An 18,908-nucleotide genomic window follows, 5' to 3' on the forward strand; every position below is an offset into this window, starting at 1 on the left:
TAAATTTGTTGAAGATTTGCTATATAATAATTCTTGATATGTAGATTAAATGTGTCAATGGGCCTAAAATCTGGTAATAAACATTTTCCGAGCTACAGCGGTTCAAAATTGGGGTATTTGTAAATCATACAACATATAGTGAGGGAACATATTTATATATATATATGTACTCATATATTCGGATCTGTGCGTGCGTGCGTGTGCGTGTGTATGTAGGATAAATGCCACAACGTTTATATAATTGTGGAGACATTTAACTTTTTTTTACATGGAATAATAACGTAGATGAATACTTTTTGAGATTTATATTAAAAGAAAAACTAAAGTTCCAAAATATTTAGCTGAAATATTTTTTTTATTTCGTTTTACAAATATTTTATATTGTCATATAAAATTATAAACATTAATGTATTAAAGTATCATTATTAAGGAAAAAAATAAAAAATTGGAAAAATTTATTTTCTTATATTTTTTATGTAATTAGTATCTAAACAATAATAATAGTTAAAATTAATATCTAGCTTATATTTTCTGATATGAAAATATTGGGTGAGTGCAAAAGTTCGTGCGGAGTTTCAATAGATGGAGTTATAAGCGTCGTAAAGTGTTGTCATTAATATTTCCATCTACATATTATATAACGTTGGAAAGGTGACGTCTTCAGCTGTTATTAAAAAAAAAATCATTTGTTTTCATACAAACTGCTTCGAGAAATATCACTTTAAAAATGAGTATCGATAAGGTGCATTTACGGCATGTTATGCTTTACGAGTTTCGGAAGGGAATAAACGTTGCCGCAGCCGTAAAAAACATTCAGGATGTTTATCAGGATGAAGCACCAGCTAAACGAACTGTGGAAAATTGGTTTGCTAAATTTCGGCGCGGAGAATTTAACCTTGAAGACGAGCCACGCTCTGGTCGACCTTCTGACATTGATGACGATGTTTTGCGTACTTTACTATCGTATAATAATCAGTAATATTTCTGTAATATTGTACTGTAATATGTAATATTAGTGTATATTATAGTCTAACTATGATATTTGTGTAATATTATGTGATATGTGGGTTGTATATGTGCCTGGACAAAATTAATCTAATAGCAGGGTCATATTTAAATTTAATTTAAATGCATATTAAGAACATATTTGAATTTAATTACTTTTTAATTTAATATTTCGTTTTCGTTTGAATTTAGCTTGCTTCATACAAAGGATAAATATAAACTATATTTAAAATATATTTAATTGTTTTCCACAGAATGTTATTGGGTGAGTGCAAAAGTTCGTGCGGAGTTTGTGAGTAAAAGTCACACAGTGATTAGGCAAACAAAAATCTTTATTCAATCAATGATATATTCTCCATCGTTTTCTATAATTCTAAAAACGATATTACTGATATTAGTGCTCAATAATCCGCGAATTTCAACAGAAGAAGTTGCTACAGCACTAAACGTTGACCGATCAACCGCTTTTCGGCGTTTAAAAAAGATGGGATTCGATTTGAAGCTTGATATATGGGTGCCCCATTTGCTGACCGAGAAGAACAAAATCAAGCGAAATTCTGCAGCCGTTTCTTTACTCGGGCGGCTCAATAACGAGTCGTTTTTGGATCGACTAGTGACGGGCGATGAGAAATGGGTCCTCTACAACAATGTTCAGCGCAAACGGACATGGAAACAATCAGGTGAGCATGGTGACGCAATGCCAAAGGCCAGTTTGCACCCGATGAAGGTGATGCTCTCTGTTTGGTGGGATTGCAAGGGCATAATCTATTTCGAGCTTCTCCCCGCTGGCGAAACGATTGATTCGGACAAGTACTGTCGCCAATTAACCAATCTGAATCGAGAAATAAAAGAGAAACGTCCGATTTTGTCAAATCGCAAGGGAGTCGTCTTTCATCACGACAACGCCAGACCAACGACACACGTTTCGAAAAAGACGCTGCGCAAACTGAAGAGCCTGAAATGGGATGTCTTAACGCATCCACCGTATTCTCCTGATATCGCACCATCTGACTATCACTTGTTCCGGTCATTGCAAAATTATTTAAATGGAAAAAACTTTGACTCTTTGGAGGCCTTAAAAAACGGCGTCTCTTCGTTCTTCGAATCTAAACCGCGCAGTTTTTATGATCGAGGCATCCGTATGCTGCCAGAACGTTGGGAAAAGATTATAGAAAACGATGAAGAATATATCATTGATTGAATAAAGATTTTTGTTTGCCTAATCACTGTGTGACTTTTACTCACAAACTGCGCACGAACTTTTGCACTCACCCAATAACATTCTGTGGAAAACAATTAAATATATTTTAAATATAGTTTATATTTATCCTTTGTATGAAGCAAGCTAAATTCAAACGAAAACGAAATATTAAATTAAAAAGTAATTAAATTCAAATATGTTCTTAATATGCATTTAAATTAAATTTAAATATGACCCTGCTATTAGATTAATTTTGTCCAGGCACATATACAACCCACATATCACATAATATTACACAAATATCATAGTTAGACTATAATATACACTAATATTACATATTACAGTACAATATTACAGAAATATTACTGATATATTACGTTTATAATAGCTTTATTGCTACCCCCTGGGATTACAATTCTTCCCCCTCCCCCTACCTTTTACACTCTATTTTCTTATATCTATATCCTTACAAACTATCCTCTGTCCGCACGAGAGAGAGAACGCTCCGCACACATACTCTCATTCCTCCACTCTTTCATTCTCTCCCTCTCTCTCTCACTTTCCATTCCTCTCTTTTCACACCTTGACCTCCGTTTCCGCCGCTCTTTCTATCTCCTCCTTCCTCCTCTTCACCCCCTTCCCTCTCCACCATTTCTATACCTCCCTCATCCACCCCTTCCCTCCTCTCCTAGCACATCCTCTTCCATTTCCTGCCATCCCTTTTCTTCCCCCCACCTCGTACACTCCTCCCATATGTGCTTCCACGTCTCCTCTCTTCCCCCACGCATCCTGCATCTCCTTTTTTCCTCTTCCTCCCAGTACTTACCTCCCTTCAATTCGCATCCCAGCCTAAACCTCGCTATCTTCCTCCATCTATTTTCCCCCCAACCCTTCTTTAAATACTTTGGTATTCCCCTTCCCTTCACCCTTCCATATCCCTCATTGAATCTTGACTCCCTTATCTTTTCCCATCTTTCCTCCTCCTGTCTTCTGCTTTCCCTGCTCTTTAGTTCCTCCCCCTTTATTTTCCCTCCTTTTTCCCTTATCTCTTCTATCCTGTCTATTTTCCACCCTCTGCCCTCAAAAAACTTTTTCTGCTCCTCCTCCCATCTCCCTACTTCTTTTCCTCTCCTCGCCCTACCCCTCATCTCCATCCAACACATTCTTGCTATCTCCCCCCTTCCCTCACCCAACCTCTTCTCATACCTCCACGCTCTTATTCCCGCTCTGCTCCTCATTAGTTCCCTCTGCATTTCCTCTCCCACCATGTACCCTGGCGTCCATCTTTCTACCCTCAGTACCCATCTCAGGGGTACTGCTACTATCTTTCCTGCAATTTCTTTATTTTTCAGCTCTCTCTTCATCCCCAAATATCAACCCCATAACTCACCACCAGCCACACCAATTTATCAAACAACCATATCTTCTTCCCCCAATCCTTTCCAAATCTTCTTTTCCCTATTTCCCATACCTTTTTTTTTCTTCGTCACGCAGGGGAAATCCATTATGGATACCCTTGGCCTTTGGGGGGGCCGAGGGTTATGTCAGACTCCTACTGACTAAAACCCTTGCGGGATGGCTACCTGTCGGGCCGTTGGGTGGGGAGTCAGGGGAACTGCTCCCGCATTCCCTCCCCAACCCCCCGGCCCCAAGGCTCTTAGGGAGCCCCACGCCTCCGTGTACCGCGCCCTGTTTCACCAAGGAAATCCAGGCCGCGGTCCCCGGCGGGTTTGTCCCGCCGGTTGGCCTTCTGGTGTCACCTAGGAGAGAGGGGACATCCACCCTCCCTCCTTACCATCCCCCTGCTAATCAGGGAGGGGAGGATTTTGGGGAAGTGGACCCAGCCCCAACTGGGTGTTCCATTCCCCTCCTTCCTTACCTGTCCGATGCACAGGGAGGACCAGGGAGATCCACTCTGGGTCGGGTCCTTTCGCGGACCTACCCTATCCGAACCCCCCGGATCCTTCCCCGTGTCCGGAGGCGGGCCCGAGGCGGCCGAGGATCTGGCCCCCTATTGTTCAGAGGTCCCTCGTCCTCCTCGGCCGGTGTCATCTCGGGCCCGCTACCTAGACCCCCCCCCCGGGGAACGTCGACTGCCATGCCGCCTAGGGCGACGGGTCCCCGGTCGACGCTCCCCTATTCCCCATACCTGTCCAATTACCCTCGCTCCCTTCCTTCCCTATCCCTCACCTATGCCTCCTGCCCTCCACTCCTCATCACCACATACCCTAAATATTTATATTCCTTCACCTCCTCCACTCTCTTCTCTTTCCATCTCCAATCCACCTTCCTCCATCTCCCTCCACTCTTCCTGCACCTCATTACTTTCGTCTTTTCTATGTTTACCTCTAACCCTCTAACCCCTTCCTTTCAAAATATCTTTCTAGTCTTTCCATCATTCCCTTCATCCCCTCCTCATCTTCCGCCAATATCGCTAGGTCATCTGCGTACGCCAGCGTATATACCCTCCCCTCCACTAGCCTTACCCCCACCCCTCTCTCTTCAGCTCCTCATCTATATTCGCTATTAATGTAAATAGCAGCGGACTCAACGGGCACTCTTGTCTCACCCCCCCTTCTTGTCAAGAATATTTTTCCTTCTCTCCCCCCTACTCTCATTCTGCTCCTTGTCTCCCCTAACACATCCTCGCATCTTTTCACCAGTCCTTCTCTTACTCCCCTTTCCCTCATCACTTTTCCCAACACCTCCCTATTCACTGAGTCCAAAGCTGCCTTGAGATCCACGAATAGCACTATCAGCCTCCTATCTCTCCTCTTCACCTGCCTGTTTATTAGATAATTCAACGCATATATATTGTCCATTCTCCCCTTTCCCCTCTTAAACCCCGCCTGACTCTCCGGCAGTATCTTCTTCCTCTCCACCTCCTCCCTCAGCCTCTGCACTAATATTGTTGTGTATACTTTATATACTGTCTGTGTCAGAATCACCCCTCTGTACTCCTCCACTCTCTTCCCTTCTCCCTTCTTCCTGATCGGCACTACCACTCCCTCGCTCCATTCCTCTGGCCAACTCTCTCCCATCCACACCCTTTTACATATTTCCCCTAAGCATCTCTGCACCTCCTGTCCCCCGTACTTCCCCAATGAGCAAAATGAGTGCAAATTGAGCGCAAATTGGCAGCAAATTCGATCAAAACTTGATGCCAAAACCATATGCAACTGTATCCTCTTTAGGATTGTGTTTTGACGTCAAGGCTTGATGCGGGGCAACTTGCAGTAAATTTGCAGTAAAAACCGCGCAAGTTTTGTAGCGCATAACTTAGCACCAAATAGGCACCAAACACCGAGCAACACTTGCGCACAAGACACGAGAGCAAATTGGCAAAAAATCCGCAGCAAGCCTTGCACTCAATCAGCTGATCGAGATGGTAGCGACGTGCGTTAGGTTTTAAATGGCTCCTAACCTATATATTGCTAAATTTTAATTACAATTCTGCATTTAAAAAGGGAAAGGTATATAGAAATAAATATTTGACAAAACAGACTGTGTAATTTATTATATAAATATATATACATATAAGAACACGATATTCGTAATTATCGTTATTTACATGTAAACGAAAGGTGAGAAATGAAATATATGCGGTGGGATATATTGACTTGTGTATTCTATATAATTTCTATATAAATATTTTACAACTATGGGTATTATTCTGAATTTTGAAATTTTTACTACAAATTCATAATCAGCAATTCTAAAAATCTTTAGTAAAACGTGAATTAGACGCAGATTATTTCTAGAAAAAAGTCAGACACGGAAGGGTTAAGTCACATTGCATAAGTTTTTATGTTATGACTACGAAAGAAATATTAGTATACAAAACTATTCAGAATTCTTATTTTTACTTTTCACTACATGAAATGAGCTAACACGCGCACGGTAATCGTTATATACTACAAGAACTTACGAGAAAATATTATAAAAAAGGTATCAAAACTTGCCACCAATTTTTCACGCATCAAGAGAATACTTAGAAGGAAAGATCTCTTTCTCATTTCTTCGCGAGAAGTTCACGACATCGCGTTCTGAATTAACGTTCGCTCAAATACTTTCAGCTAAGAGTCCCGTCTTTTCGCGACTGACGACGATTCGGTCCGCCGGCGGAGATACTGCGTAAACAGTGTGACGCCTGGCGATTTGAAACCCGCATACGCCAAAAACTGTTCCCATTGGCCGACCCAACCAGATGCACGCAAATCGTCTTCTACAGTTTCGATAAGGATGGTGACGGTTTCGTCAGCTTCAGCGATCTTCTGGATGCCACAGCATCGATCGTGAACGGCATGGTCGATCAGCTCTCTTGGATATTTGGGTGAGCAGTAATCGCTATTAGTAACGGACTGTCTGATTCCAGGTTCATTTTCGAGCGCAACCTGAAAGATTTTTATTTCGTGTCAGTTAAGAAGTTCGGTTTGATTTTCTGTAACTTCTTCGGGCACAGACTGACCACTTTATACTTTTTTCTTGCTGTTTAATGATGGCTGTGCAGAGAAAATTTACATATATAATCATTTTTCCTCGGAATAATACTCAAAGTTAAAAAGTGACATTTAAAAATGTAATTAATATTTATTAAATTAATATTAGTCGCAATAGAAATTTTACTTGATTATTGGATATTTATTAAATATTTGATCACTAATACTTATTGAAGTCAATAACCTCGAAGATCATAACATGCGAAATATTCTCTGGACCTACTTTTCATCAGATTCTACGATTTTTATGGAGAAGGTTGTATCACGAAGCGAGAAATGTTGGTCATAATATTCGCGATTTATGAGATGGTGCAGGACGCGCAGACTATCCAGCCCGCAGTTAACATCCAAGTGGACAAGTTCTTCAAGAAGATGGACGTAGACAGAGACGGAATAGTCACCAGGAAGGAATTCATAAGCGGTTGTAAAAATGTACGAGCAATTAGTTTCCATAGCGTCTCGCGATACGACATCGTTATTTTAGTGATAATGAATAATAGAAACGTGTATACATTTTGAAATTTAATAAATATTTTATCTTCTTACAGGATACCATTATGTACAACCAGTTGAGTTTATTTCATAAGATTTGGTGACCGAATGAAAACGTCCTTCAGAGATTAACGAGAAATTTATCCACACACGCGTAAAGTCATTAAAATACTTTGTAACGGCCGAACTCCGCGGTTCGGTCGCTGCTACGCGTTTCGCGCGGATAAGGCTCGTCGGAGTCCGGGTTCGGTGAGGAGGAAAGCAGCGAGACGTTCGAGAATAATATAAGTACGTTAGCTTTATTCTATACTTAATTTGGTACAAGAGTTCGGCCCCGAAGACGATGTCGCGGGTTGCGTTTATAAGGCGCGTCGGTACGGTACGGTGCGGTGCGGTGAGCGGTGCGAGTGCTCGTACGAACGGATAGGCCGTGCGGAAGGCGGGGCCTATTGCGCGACGCGTGTAGACCGTAACGACGGTAACGGCGCGGTGATCGGTCTCGCTTCGCGACGCTGGGCGTCTCGGACAATTATCGCCCAATACTCGCTTCGGAATTGCTCGCGTAAAAATGGTCGCCGGACCGGAGATTTCGATTCTCGGTCGAGCGCACGCACGCGAGTCGCGGGAGACGCGAGATAATTTCGTCCGTCGGGGCCGAGGACTCTCGACAGAGAAGGCGTACGCACCTTCCCTTTTCCCTACGTTCGTGGAGGAAAGCGACCAAAGTGCTGCGGACACTCAGCGGAGACGGCGGACACACCGTCCCGGGTTCTTGGTCGCTAGACGGATCGCCTAAAGGCCGAGTACGCTCAGCGGAGTTCGCCGACGGGCGAACCCCTGGCTCAAGGCGGCGGGTAACGGTGATAGACTGTCGAGTACGCTCGACTGAGCACGCGTACACACGAGCCCAGGAAAACGGGAGACGGCCAAGTATCGAGAACGCTCGATCGAGACTGCGGACGCACAATCCCGTGTTCTTAGTCGCCGGTCGGGTAGTCGGAAAGCGGAAGGCAGAGCGAAACGGTCCTTCTTGCTGTTGGCATAGGGCGTCTAGCTAGAACGGCGGTACGGATCGGTCTGGTGACTAGGAGCTCGATCGCCGCCGTTTTATAGTTGTTCGCGCTACGATTGATACGGCGGCGATCGAGCGGCGTGCCTATCGGCGCGAGGCACGGTGACGGCGCGTGATCGCGGCCGCGCGCGCTAGCGGCAGCGCGTGATCGCCGCGGCGCGCGATAGCGGCGGCTCGTGATAACGGCGGTGCGATCGACTTCGAGTTTTTTAGGGTGGCGTAAAGCGCCGTTCTTCGGCCCGACAGGTGGTCGGTCGGGCTGGTAGTAACGAGGTGCATCTGCGCCTCGTTACAATTTGTAAAATCTCACCCGATTTCTCCTCTTAAATATCAGGTGTAGTAAAAAGAAATCCATTATTTTTCCAATAGATGGCTTTAGTTATCTGTATCTCGCGTTGTATAAGTCCGATCGGGTTCCACTAGATGGCGTTAGAAAGGTGAGATTTCGTACTAAAAAAACTTTTTTGACAGTTTTGTGATTAGTTGACTCAGTTTTATTTGAGCGCGCGTCAAAGATGGACACTAGCAAAGAGAAAATACGCTATATTTTACAGTTTTTCTTCGATAAAGGGGAAAACGCAAGCCAGGCGGCTGAAAATGTGAATAGTGTTTATGGTCCTGATACTGTAACAGCCAATCACGCGCAATTTTGGTTTCGTCGATTCCGTTCCGGTAATTTCGATGTCAAAGATGCACCACGCACTGGAAGGCCAATTGTCGAAAATATCGATGAAATCATGGATATTGTCGAGTTCGACTGTCATGTAAGCACTGTTTCGATTGCCCAAGAGCTAAAGATTGCACAAAAAACCGTTTGGAACCATTTGAATAAGGCTGGATACAAAAAGAAGCTCGATATATGGGTGCCACACGAGTTAACGAAAAAAAACCTCATGGATCGAATTTCCATCTGCGAATCGATGCTGAATCGCAACAAAAATCGACCCATTTCTGAAGCGGTTGGTCACTGGTGATGAAAAGTGGATGACTTACGACAACGTCAAGCGAAAACAGTCGTGGTCGAATCGCGGTGAGCCGGCGGAAACGGTGGCCAAGCCAGGATTGACGGCCAGGAAGGTTTTGCTGTGTGTTTGGTGGGATTGGCAGGGAATTATCTATTATGAGCTACTCCCCTACGGCAAAACTCTTAACTCGGAACTGTACTGTCAACAATTGAACCGTCTGAAGGAAGCAATCGCCCAGAAGCGGCCAGCTTTGGCCAATAGGAGAGGAATTGTGTTCCATCAGGACAACGCCAGGCCACACACATCGATAGTGACTCGCCAGAAGCTCCGGGAGCTTGGTTGGGAGGTTCTTATGCATCCACCTTATAGTCCGGACCTGGCACCAAGTGATTACCATCTGTTCCTGTCCATGGCGAACAATTTTGCTGGTGAAAAATTCGCTTCAAGAGAGGCTTGTGAAAATCGACTGTCTCAATTTTTTGCCAATAGGGTCGAGGGCTTCTATGAGAGAGGCATAATGAAATTACCTTCAAAATGGCAACAAGTTATCGAACAAAACGGCGCATATTTGACCTAAATCGGATCACTCTAACTATGGTAATTAAAGCCTTCAATTTCATGCAAAAATAATGGATTTCTTTTTACCACACCTTATAGTACATACATTCTCTATGTCATTTATCGTGAGAATTCCTGCGCAATATGTTACAGTCGTGATATCACCGTAAATGATCAGTCCATTTCATTAATATCACATACAAAGGGCTTTCAGAACAGTCTCTTTTGTGAAATGTAAAACACGCAGGCGAGGAAGAACGCGAAGGCCAGTGCAAGTAATACTTTATCGGTGACTTCGCATTTACCATATTTTCCTAAGAGCTTTCCCGATTGCACTATTACTTACTGTTGATGCTCCAGCTCGTTTCTCGCGTTATCAACTTTGTCAGAGGATGTTACTGAAACAAAACAGCAAAATCGGTAGAATCGTAATAGTTATTCTTAAACAGACAATATATAGTGAGGCGATAATAATAAATAATAATTTATCTAACAAAGAGAAATTACATGGTGCAGAAGTAATCCTTGCGGTGGTAACGCTTTTTTTCAGGTGATTCCTAAGATTTGAAGGTCATCTTTGTTTTTTTTAATCGAATGCTGTTTCTGAATTTATTTTTCGATAACAGTTATTAGAAGAAATATAACAACCTATAATAAAGAACGATTCAAAATCAGTTATGATACAAAAAAACATTTTAATAAATTTTATTACATTAAAACATTTTATTTAAAAAATAATTTAGGAAAAAACGATAAAGGATTTAGATTTTTAAAGCTTAGTTTACTTAGAAAATAAAACTTTATTACTATAAGACAATTGTTTCAGTACCATATATTTTCTGTTAAATATTTTTCTATTCTCATATCTCATATATTCAAGATATTCAAGATAAGATAATAGTTACTGCTTCATTCTGCATGATAGATATATAATAAATTCCATATTTTTATGAAATGATTCAAAAATATAGTACGTACACAATATGTCCAATATATCAGCACTTCTCTGAGTTGTCTTAGCTAGATGCCTTACGATGCTGAATAATTTGTCTGTGATTTGGCTAGAAGAATCTGTCAAACTTTGTTTGTCTCGTCGTTTACGAAGAGCATTTTGCCGCTCCTCTGGCAGAGAGAGCAGATTCTCCCAAACTAATTTATCTATGACACAAGTACTAACGACATTAGCCTTGCGAAAAACCGCCAAGAACACATTTAATTGCTCCTTATAGCTCTCAACAATGGAAAACAACTGTCTTCTTCTTCTCATTTGGTTCAGTTTCAGCGACAGACGCTAATCACTCCATGGAGGATTCTAACACTACAATTTTGGTCCTACCTTCGGCATTGAGTTCGTCTAACGCTTTCTACAACCCAGTGCATTGTTATATATCCTTCACAGAAAATACATGGTGATTTGTTATTTGGCTTATTATAATATAATTCCTAACATATTATTTATTATTGTAAACATGATCCTACTATTTATTATTGTAAAACATAATGTTAAATTTCTCTTCTTCTTTCCTTCTTCTTTTTCCAGAATTGATGTTAATCTAAAGTTGAGATTGAGATTATATACAATCTGTCCCAGATACGATGAGACTGGTTCCATCAAAGTTCTTAGCGCAGCGACATCTATGAGTGAATGATGGTAGGTGAATATTCTACCCTTCATCTACTTAACCTCAAAATTTGAGCGAATTCGGTTGATATTTCACTGTGGTTTGACATTTTATGTAAAGTCACTTTATGTACGTCGGTCGAAAAACTAACATGGAACAAAGAGCGAATATTAAATTCTGTTTTAAATTGGGTAAAAGTGGTGCAGTAACGTACGAAACGCTAAAAAAATGTGTACAGGGATGAATGCATGTCCCGTGCACAGGTTTTCCGTTGGTTTGGCCGATTCCGTGACAGTCGTGAGGACCTTGCAGACGATGACTGAGCACCGCCGCCAAAAACCACTCGCAATGAAGAAAACATCGAGAAAGTCAAAGAAATTCTTCGAAGCGACCGCTGTGTGTCTGCGAGACTCATCGAAGAGGAAACTGGGATACCGAAAAGCGCAGTCTATCGAATTTTGAACGAAGATTTGGGCAAACGGAAGGTCTGTGCGCGCTTCGTGCCACACACTCTGACAGACGACCAAAAAGATTGGAGAGTTCAGCATTGCAAAGACATGTTAAAAATGTCCCGAAGGAATCCGGCAAGCATGTCAGCCATTGTAACTAGTGATGAAACGTGGTGTTTTCAATACGAGCCAAAAACAAAACGTCAGAGTGCGGCATGGAAGTCACCAGAAGAGCCAAAAGAGAAAAAATTACGCTTTCAGAAGAGCAAAATCAAGACAATGCTGACCGTTTTCTTCGATTCAAAGGGAATTGTTCACAGTGAATTCGTCCCAGAAGGTCGGACGGTGAACGCAGAATATTATCTGGGAGTTCTACAACGATTGTGGGCCAGAATTCGACGAGTTCGACTGGAATATCGAGAGCCAGGCAGTTGGTTTTTGTTGCACGATAATGCACCATCGCACAAAGTCATCATGGTACGTGAATTCTTGACAAAAAAAGGCATCATTGTTATCGATCATCCACCGTATTCACCTGATTTGGCTCCGTGCGACTTCTGGCTATTTCCCAAACTGAAATTGGCGATGAAAGGAAATCCTTTCGATACCATCCCGGTCATCCAAAAGACTTTGACCGCCATACTAAAGGCCATTCCAGCCGATGAATATAAAAAATGTTTCGAAAAATTTGTTGTACGTTTCCAGCGCTGTATTGACTCAGAAGGATACTATTTTGAATAAACAAGAATAAAAAATCAAAATAATAAACGCTTTGTATTTTTTTTAGACCAGTCTCATTGGATCTGGGACAGACTGTGTATCTCATAGTTTATGAGATAGAATCACACATATATATACATATATTTACTTGTATTAAAGCGTTCACTTGAAGATGATCCTTCACAATATCCTGACATATCAGTTCCACCGTGTAATTCTCGGAATCCATTTATGTGTAAATTATTTACTCCTACGTGTCACTCCTCTCTGTATGCTACGTGGACAACAAAATTCTGGGACTCAATTATTTGGTCTGTTCTTTTCAGTTGCACTGCAGTCACTGCGGAACTAGTGCAATAAGTTAGAATGAGACAACTATATTTTTTCTCACTTTAACTTATTGCACCAGTTCAGTAGTGCAGCTAAAAACAGACCACTTGAAAGCGTACGAGATATGTCGCATGCGACAATTGTCACCTGTGACAATTGTCGCATGCAACTCGAGAGCGGTGTTGTCGCTACTGTCAGGAGACTCTTAACCAATAGAGAAAAAGCAATAACAAGAGCGGGAATTTTTCTCCACATGACGATTAATAGAGATGGATACAAAAAGCAGATATAATATTGATAGATATGGAAGCAAGTAACTTACTTCCACAGATGCATCTAATGCTGAAGATCTTTTTGGATGATGGTATTGCTCTACGATATCAATAATATTGTCAGCCTGTCTTGTAGTTAATCGAAATAATTTTATGAATTGGTTTTCTGGAAGTTCAAATGGAACTTCTCGGGTTCGGAAATGTCTCCCATTTCTTTGTACATGTCTTTCTGCTTCAGTAAGCATATCAGTACCAATAATATTTACTATATTGGCCATATTAACCAACTTCTGTAACAAAATTATTTAAGAGTATACGCTCGAACAATGTGCATAACTAACGTGGGATGTTTCCAAAACTTACCTTATTCAAAATGCAATAACATAGGCAACAATATAGGCTATGTTCTGATATTCACTGCCAATACTGAAAATATATAGTTTGTGTCACGTAAACTATAAATTTTCAGCGCTGGCAGTAAAATTGGGTAGATCCAAACTTTTGAAGTTAGGAATTAAAGCTTAAGGCCGATTTCTCTCAGTAATAAATAAGATAAGCCAATAAGAAAAATTATTTAGGCACATGTACACGTTTTCACGCACGTTTCGATCTGGTTTGGCAAAATGTCCGACAACGAAGAATATGTTGCTGACACTGCTCAGGTAGAACAGAAAATCACGATGACATCAAAATGACATCAAAATGATGAGAAAAACTCTTTTTCTCATCATGATTCGGTCATTTCTTGTCATTTTGATATCATCATGATTTTTTGTTGTACTTGGGTGATAACGAAGTTTTAATAACAATTATACAAGCAAATCCCTGTTTGTATGCAAAAGATAATAAATATTATAAAAATCACAACATAAAGGAAATGAAATGGGAAGTGATTGGTAAAGCTTAGACCAAATAGCTAAAAGCTTGTTACACCTATTGTAGACCCGACCTAATGAAAACATAATAAGCACAAATTAAATTAAGTAAGAAAGAGATATGTATTAGTATAGTATAAGGAGGTATTAAATATATGCTTGTACCTTCCATCATTTTTGCCAAGAGTTTCATTGTACTTAAGACCAGTCCACCAGTCATCTTTAATCCTTTGCACTCCGCGCGTTTTCTTATCACTGTCTACTCTGGCAACTCCGGCAGCACTTTTGCAGTGAAGCGTCTGGGAAAGAGAAATTTTATTTTGAACGGGAAAAATTACAAATGCTTGTAATTTCAAAAAGCAACTAGAGGTATTGATGTTAATACTAGAATGACTCCACAGCGGAGCCACCGGAGTTACGAAATAAATGATGGATATCTCCATAGCGGAGCCAACGGAGCGTTAAATTCAATTTTACCTATAATTATAAAATATTTATATAGAATCAGGATACATGATTCAAACAAAGATGAATTTTATTGGTATAAGATTATTTTATAAATAATAATTTTCTGCTGACTAACATATAAAACTGTAGGTCTTCGATTTCGTTGATTTGGAACAGATACCTCACAGCGATCTCCAATTTTACATAGACTGATTAAATGTTCTTCTACCTCCTCACGTTTTTTCTCTTCTTTTTTTTTCGTTTCTACTCTTTTTCTCATATCTTCTTCATTATATTTTCCTACTTTGTTCTTCTCAAGAAATGCTTTGACAGTATCTACAATATAAAACATAATTATAGATATTTACCTTTTCACCCAAGTGTGGAAATGATACGTGAGATATCCTTTTAAAATACCACTTCCACTTTGCAGTCTTCAGAAAGAGATGGACGAGATGAATCATCAGTTGCAACGAATGCACAAGTTAATGTCCCACCGCATATATTTCATTTCTCGCCTTTCGTTTACATGTAAATAGCGATAATTACGAATATCGTGGTCTTATATGTATATATGTTTGTATAATAAATTATACAGTCTGTTTTGTCAAATATTTATTTCTATATACACCTTTCTCTTTTTAAATGCAAAATTGCAATTAAAATTTATCAATATACAGGTTAGGAACCGTATAAAATCCAACATACATCGCAACCATCTCGATCAGCTGATTGAGTGCAAGGCTTGCTGCGGATTTGCTGCCAATTTGCTCTCGTGTCTTGTGCGCAAGTGTTGCTTAGTGTTTGGTGCCTATTTGGTGCTAAGTTATGCGCTGCAAAACTTGCGCGGTTTTTGTCGCAAATTTACTGCAAGATGCTCCGCACCAAGCCTTGTTGCACATTTGGTGGCAATTTGCCAGTAGAATTTGATAACATAAAGTTTGTTGCAAATTTGTTGCCTATTTGCCATCAACACTTGGTGTCAACTCTCGCGCGGAATTTGTTCGCTCAGGTTTGGCTATCTGGGTCCATACCTCACTTGGGATTCCATCTCCTCCTGCTGCATTTCCATCTTTCAATCCTTTCACCGCTTTCTTTATCTCCTTCTACTCTACCCTTTCCTCCCCATTCTCTTCCCCTCTCCTGTTTACCTCCCTCCTTACCCTTCCCTCCACTCCCCCTAATATTCTCCTAAAATAGTCCTCCCACTCCTTCATTTCAATCTCCTCATTCACCCCCCTTCTCCTCCTCCTTTCCCTATTTAGCATCTCCCATATCTGTTGTTCTGTCCTCACCTCCTCTAACTCTTTTACCCACCTCTCTCTTTGTTCCCTCTTTTTCTCCTCACATACCCTCTTATACCTTAACCTCTCTTTCCTATATTTTTCTCCAACTCCTCCCCTTTTCCTCCATTCCTTCAGCTCCCCCCTCAGTCTCTTCTTCGCCTCTCTACACTCTTCATCCCACCACCACCTTTCCTCCTTCTTTTTCTCCTCCCCCTTCACCCCCCTCAACGTTTCTCTTATTCCTTCCTCTAATCTCCTCCATTCCCCTTGTACTCTCTCCTCCCTTCTCCCCCTTCTCCTGAATTCCTCTCCAAACCCTTTTAATTCCTTCTTTGACCACCTACTCCCCCCCTCCCCTCCTTATCTTCCTTTCTCTTCCTTCCTCCTTTCTTCCCCTTCTCCCTCTTATCCACACTACTACCGGTTGATGATCTGACTCCATACTCTCTCCCACTTCCATCATCTCCACCCTTTCCATCGTCTCTCCATTTCCCATCACGTCTATCACTGACGCCCCCCTCCCCCTGTAAACGTCCATTCCCCCTTCTCATCCCTCTTCGTATTCTCATTTAATATCCACCCTCTTTCTGTCCCAGAAATTCACATAGCTTTCTTCCGTTCTTGCACACCTTCCCATCCTTGGATTCCTTGCTCCCCTCCTCTTCTCTCTCCTCCTCCCCCCTCCTACTGCTTCTCCTCCCTCTCACCCTGTTCTCGCATTCCGATCCCCCCCAACTACCGTCCTCCCTTCCCCCCTCTTTCCTCCACCCACTTCTTCATCTGCTTTAACTTTTCCTCCATATTCACATTCATGTATATCCCTATTACTCCCCACCACTCCCTCGCTATTCTCATCTTCCTTACCATTATCCCCTCTACCTATTCCTCCTCCTCCTCCCTCCTCACCTCCATCCCTTCTCTCACTCCTATCACCATTCCCCCTATTACCTTTCCTTTCCTGCTCCTTCTCTTCGCTCCCTGACATTCCCATCTGAATCCTTTCGGTAACTCTTTTTTCACTTTTCCCCAACCCCTCTCATCTATCCACGTCTCCGACAGCACCATTATATCCCATCCTTTCAGATCTCCCCCAGAATTCCCTATCTTTCCCCAGCCCCGCCACATTCCAAAATACCACCTCTTCCCTCTTTCCCCTTCCCCTCTTTCTCCTTCCTCCTCCCCCCTCTCCCCCGGCTCCTTCACTCCCTCTACCTCACCCCATTTTAGTTTCCCTTCATCTCCCACCACTTTTCCCCAACTTCATCCCATCTCTGTATCTTCCCGTCCACCCACATCTTCATATATCCCACTTGTATTCTCCTGCCCCTTCTTCTTTCTGCCTTCGCCTTTCTTTCTATCCTCCACTTCGTCTTTCTCTCCTCCACTGTTAAATCATCCTCTATCCTTTCCCTCCTCCCTCTCAGCTTCTTCTTCGCCTCCATCACTTTCCTTTTTTCCTCCAAGCTGCTTAACTTCACCAATACTGATCCCCTCCCCTTCTTTCTGCCCTTTCCCTAGCCTTTTCACTTCCCTCATTTCTACCTCCAACTTCATTCTCCGCCTTACCTCCTTAACACCCTCCTTTACCCTTTTCACCCCATCTTTACCCTCCTCACCACTATGCCTCCTAGGGCGGCACCACATTTTTCTCCTTTCCTCCCTCTCCTTTTTATCAATCCTTATCTGCAACTCCCTTATTCTTCTTCCCCCCTCCTCCCATATTCCTCCCTCCTTCATTCTCTCCCTCTCCCATTCCTCCCATTCCTACCATCTCCGCATCCTTTCCTCCATTTTCTTTATTTTTTCCTCCCCCTCTCTTTTCTCTATCTTCCATTCCTCCCATTCCTTCCTTCTCTCTTCTCTCTCCTTCCTCAATTCCTCTCTTAGTTCCCTGTTCTCTCTATTTCTTTTCTCTCCCTCCCTCTTCACCTCCTCTTTATATCCTCTCACTTCTTCCATTAATTTCCACACCATTTCCTTCATTTCCTCCTCTCTTATCCAACCTCCTTTTCTCCCTTCTCCCTCCTGCCCCTCTGATTTCCCTGTTCCTCCCTTCCCATCCCCCTCCTTGTGCCTTCCTACCTTCACATTCATTTTACCTATTCTTTCCTCTTCATCTTCCTCTTCCTCTCCCCTTATCTTCCTTTTCCTCTCCTACATCATATCTATATAACTCCCCATACTTCCTATGCTGCTCGTGCTGTCTCTCTTCAACCTTTTTGCATTCGTCAACCTCCCTCTCCTTTTCTCCTCTCTATTCTCCTCCCTCTTCCCCTCCTCTTCACCTCTCCCCTCCTTTTCCTTCTTCCTTCATCCTCTTACTTTTCCCTTCTTCCTCCACCTTCGCTTTACTTCCCTTCAAATTTTCTGCTTCTCTCTCCTAGTTCCCGACTATGCCACCAGTTCGCACCCACCCGTCTCTCTCCCCTATCCACCCGTAGACGTATAATAAATAGACCGCGCGTTCAGCGGAGGGGGCGTTCTATATTCGAAAGAGACAACATGCTTTTGTTGAGCAATCTATCGCTTTCTAACGATGCGTGGTGGGAGTAAAGCAGTCTTCCGTGACAGGGGAAACAGAAGTAGAAGAATATAGAGAAAGGAGAATTGTGAAAGTCAAAAAGAAGAAAATACGTCTGATATAAATACACGTATATGGAAAAATGACGATTTTGTATGGAAAAATGATGAATATGGACATATGACGATGGGTATAATTACATACCGGTAGGAAATAATCTGTTTGTCACTTTTATATGCATTACTGCGGCATACACAACAATATAGACTCATTGTGTTACGATTATACTTTTTATGTTATGATTATACTATTATGAGTAAATACGTTTTATAATCTTTAATGTCAATCGTCTTGTTTACATACGCTTTGTTTCACGAAAAGAAGAAGAACTGGAGACATAACACTCCACTCTAAACAAGTGGAGGGGCCAAATACCCCACCACGCATTGTTAGAAAGAGACAGACTGCTCTACGAAAGCATGCTACCTCTTTCTAATATGTGCAGAAAAAGGAAACGTTGCGAATGCGTGGTCTATATATTATAATATCCACCCTTTTCCGGCTTCCTAACCTCAACAGCCTGCACACTCTTCT

The 18,908-nt window shown here is 41.9% G+C and overlaps 2 protein-coding genes across 7 annotated transcripts; both read right to left on the bottom strand.

The window, feature by feature from the left end:
* Window positions 1–6,489: 6,489 nt before the first annotated feature.
* On the bottom strand, window positions 6,490–11,190 carry LOC112588943 (uncharacterized). Of its 5 annotated transcripts, none has more exons than XR_003113133.1 (4): window positions 10,771–10,840; window positions 10,300–10,440; window positions 10,139–10,190; window positions 6,544–6,600 (listed from the first exon to the last, which is right to left on the bottom strand). XR_003113133.1 is itself a non-coding variant. In XM_025300316.1 (3 exons), exons 1-3 carry the CDS (start codon window positions 11,057–11,059, stop codon window positions 6,519–6,521), a joined length of 423 nt encoding a protein of 140 aa, XP_025156101.1. In that variant the 5' UTR covers window positions 11,060–11,190; the 3' UTR covers window positions 6,490–6,518. The 5 variants fall into 5 exon arrangements, 2 of the variants coding, with proteins under 2 accessions (XP_025156101.1, XP_025156102.1); XR_003113131.1 differs by having other exon boundaries at window positions 6,557–6,600; window positions 10,098–10,190; window positions 10,771–10,833; XR_003113132.1 differs by lacking the exon at window positions 6,544–6,600 and adding an exon at window positions 7,030–7,067 and having other exon boundaries at window positions 10,098–10,190.
* Window positions 11,191–13,490: 2,300 nt separating this feature from the next.
* LOC109503830 (tubulin-folding cofactor B-like) lies at window positions 13,491–15,048 on the bottom strand. 2 transcript variants are annotated; one of them, XM_025300320.1, is made up of 3 exons: window positions 14,644–15,048; window positions 14,226–14,359; window positions 13,491–13,611 (listed from the first exon to the last, which is right to left on the bottom strand). In XM_025300320.1, exons 1-3 carry the CDS (start codon window positions 14,857–14,859, stop codon window positions 13,554–13,556), a joined length of 408 nt encoding a protein of 135 aa, XP_025156105.1. In that variant the 5' UTR covers window positions 14,860–15,048; the 3' UTR covers window positions 13,491–13,553. The 2 variants fall into 2 exon arrangements, with proteins under 2 accessions (XP_025156105.1, XP_025156104.1); XM_025300319.1 differs by having other exon boundaries at window positions 13,491–14,359.
* Between the last annotated feature and the right edge of the window lie 3,860 nt (window positions 15,049–18,908).

Source organism: Harpegnathos saltator, unplaced genomic scaffold (genome assembly GCF_003227715.2).
Source record: "Harpegnathos saltator strain DR-91 unplaced genomic scaffold, Hsal_v8.6 scaffold353, whole genome shotgun sequence".
In the NCBI taxonomy this organism is placed as follows: Eukaryota; Metazoa; Arthropoda; class Insecta; order Hymenoptera; family Formicidae; genus Harpegnathos; species Harpegnathos saltator.

Excerpts from the sequence above, each read along its gene's own strand:
- LOC109503830 (XM_025300319.1), bottom strand. The coding sequence starts at position 14,859 with ATGTTTTATATTGTAGATACTGTCAAAGCATTTCTTGAGAAGAACAAA. Across the intron at positions 14,360-14,643 it reads GAAGACCTACAGTTTTATAT|ACGCTTCACTGCAAAAGTGC; the intron begins GTTAGTCAGCAG and ends TCTCTTTCCCAG.
- LOC112588943 (XM_025300316.1), bottom strand. The coding sequence starts at position 11,059 with ATGAGAAGAAGAAGACAGTTGTTTTCCATTGTTGAGAGCTATAAGGAG. Across the intron at positions 10,191-10,770 it reads TGATATATTGGACATATTGT|TAACATCCTCTGACAAAGTT; the intron begins GTACGTACTATA and ends GTTTTGTTTCAG. Across the intron at positions 6,601-10,138 it reads AACGAGCTGGAGCATCAACA|GTTGCGCTCGAAAATGAACC; the intron begins GTAAGTAATAGT and ends AAAATCTTTCAG.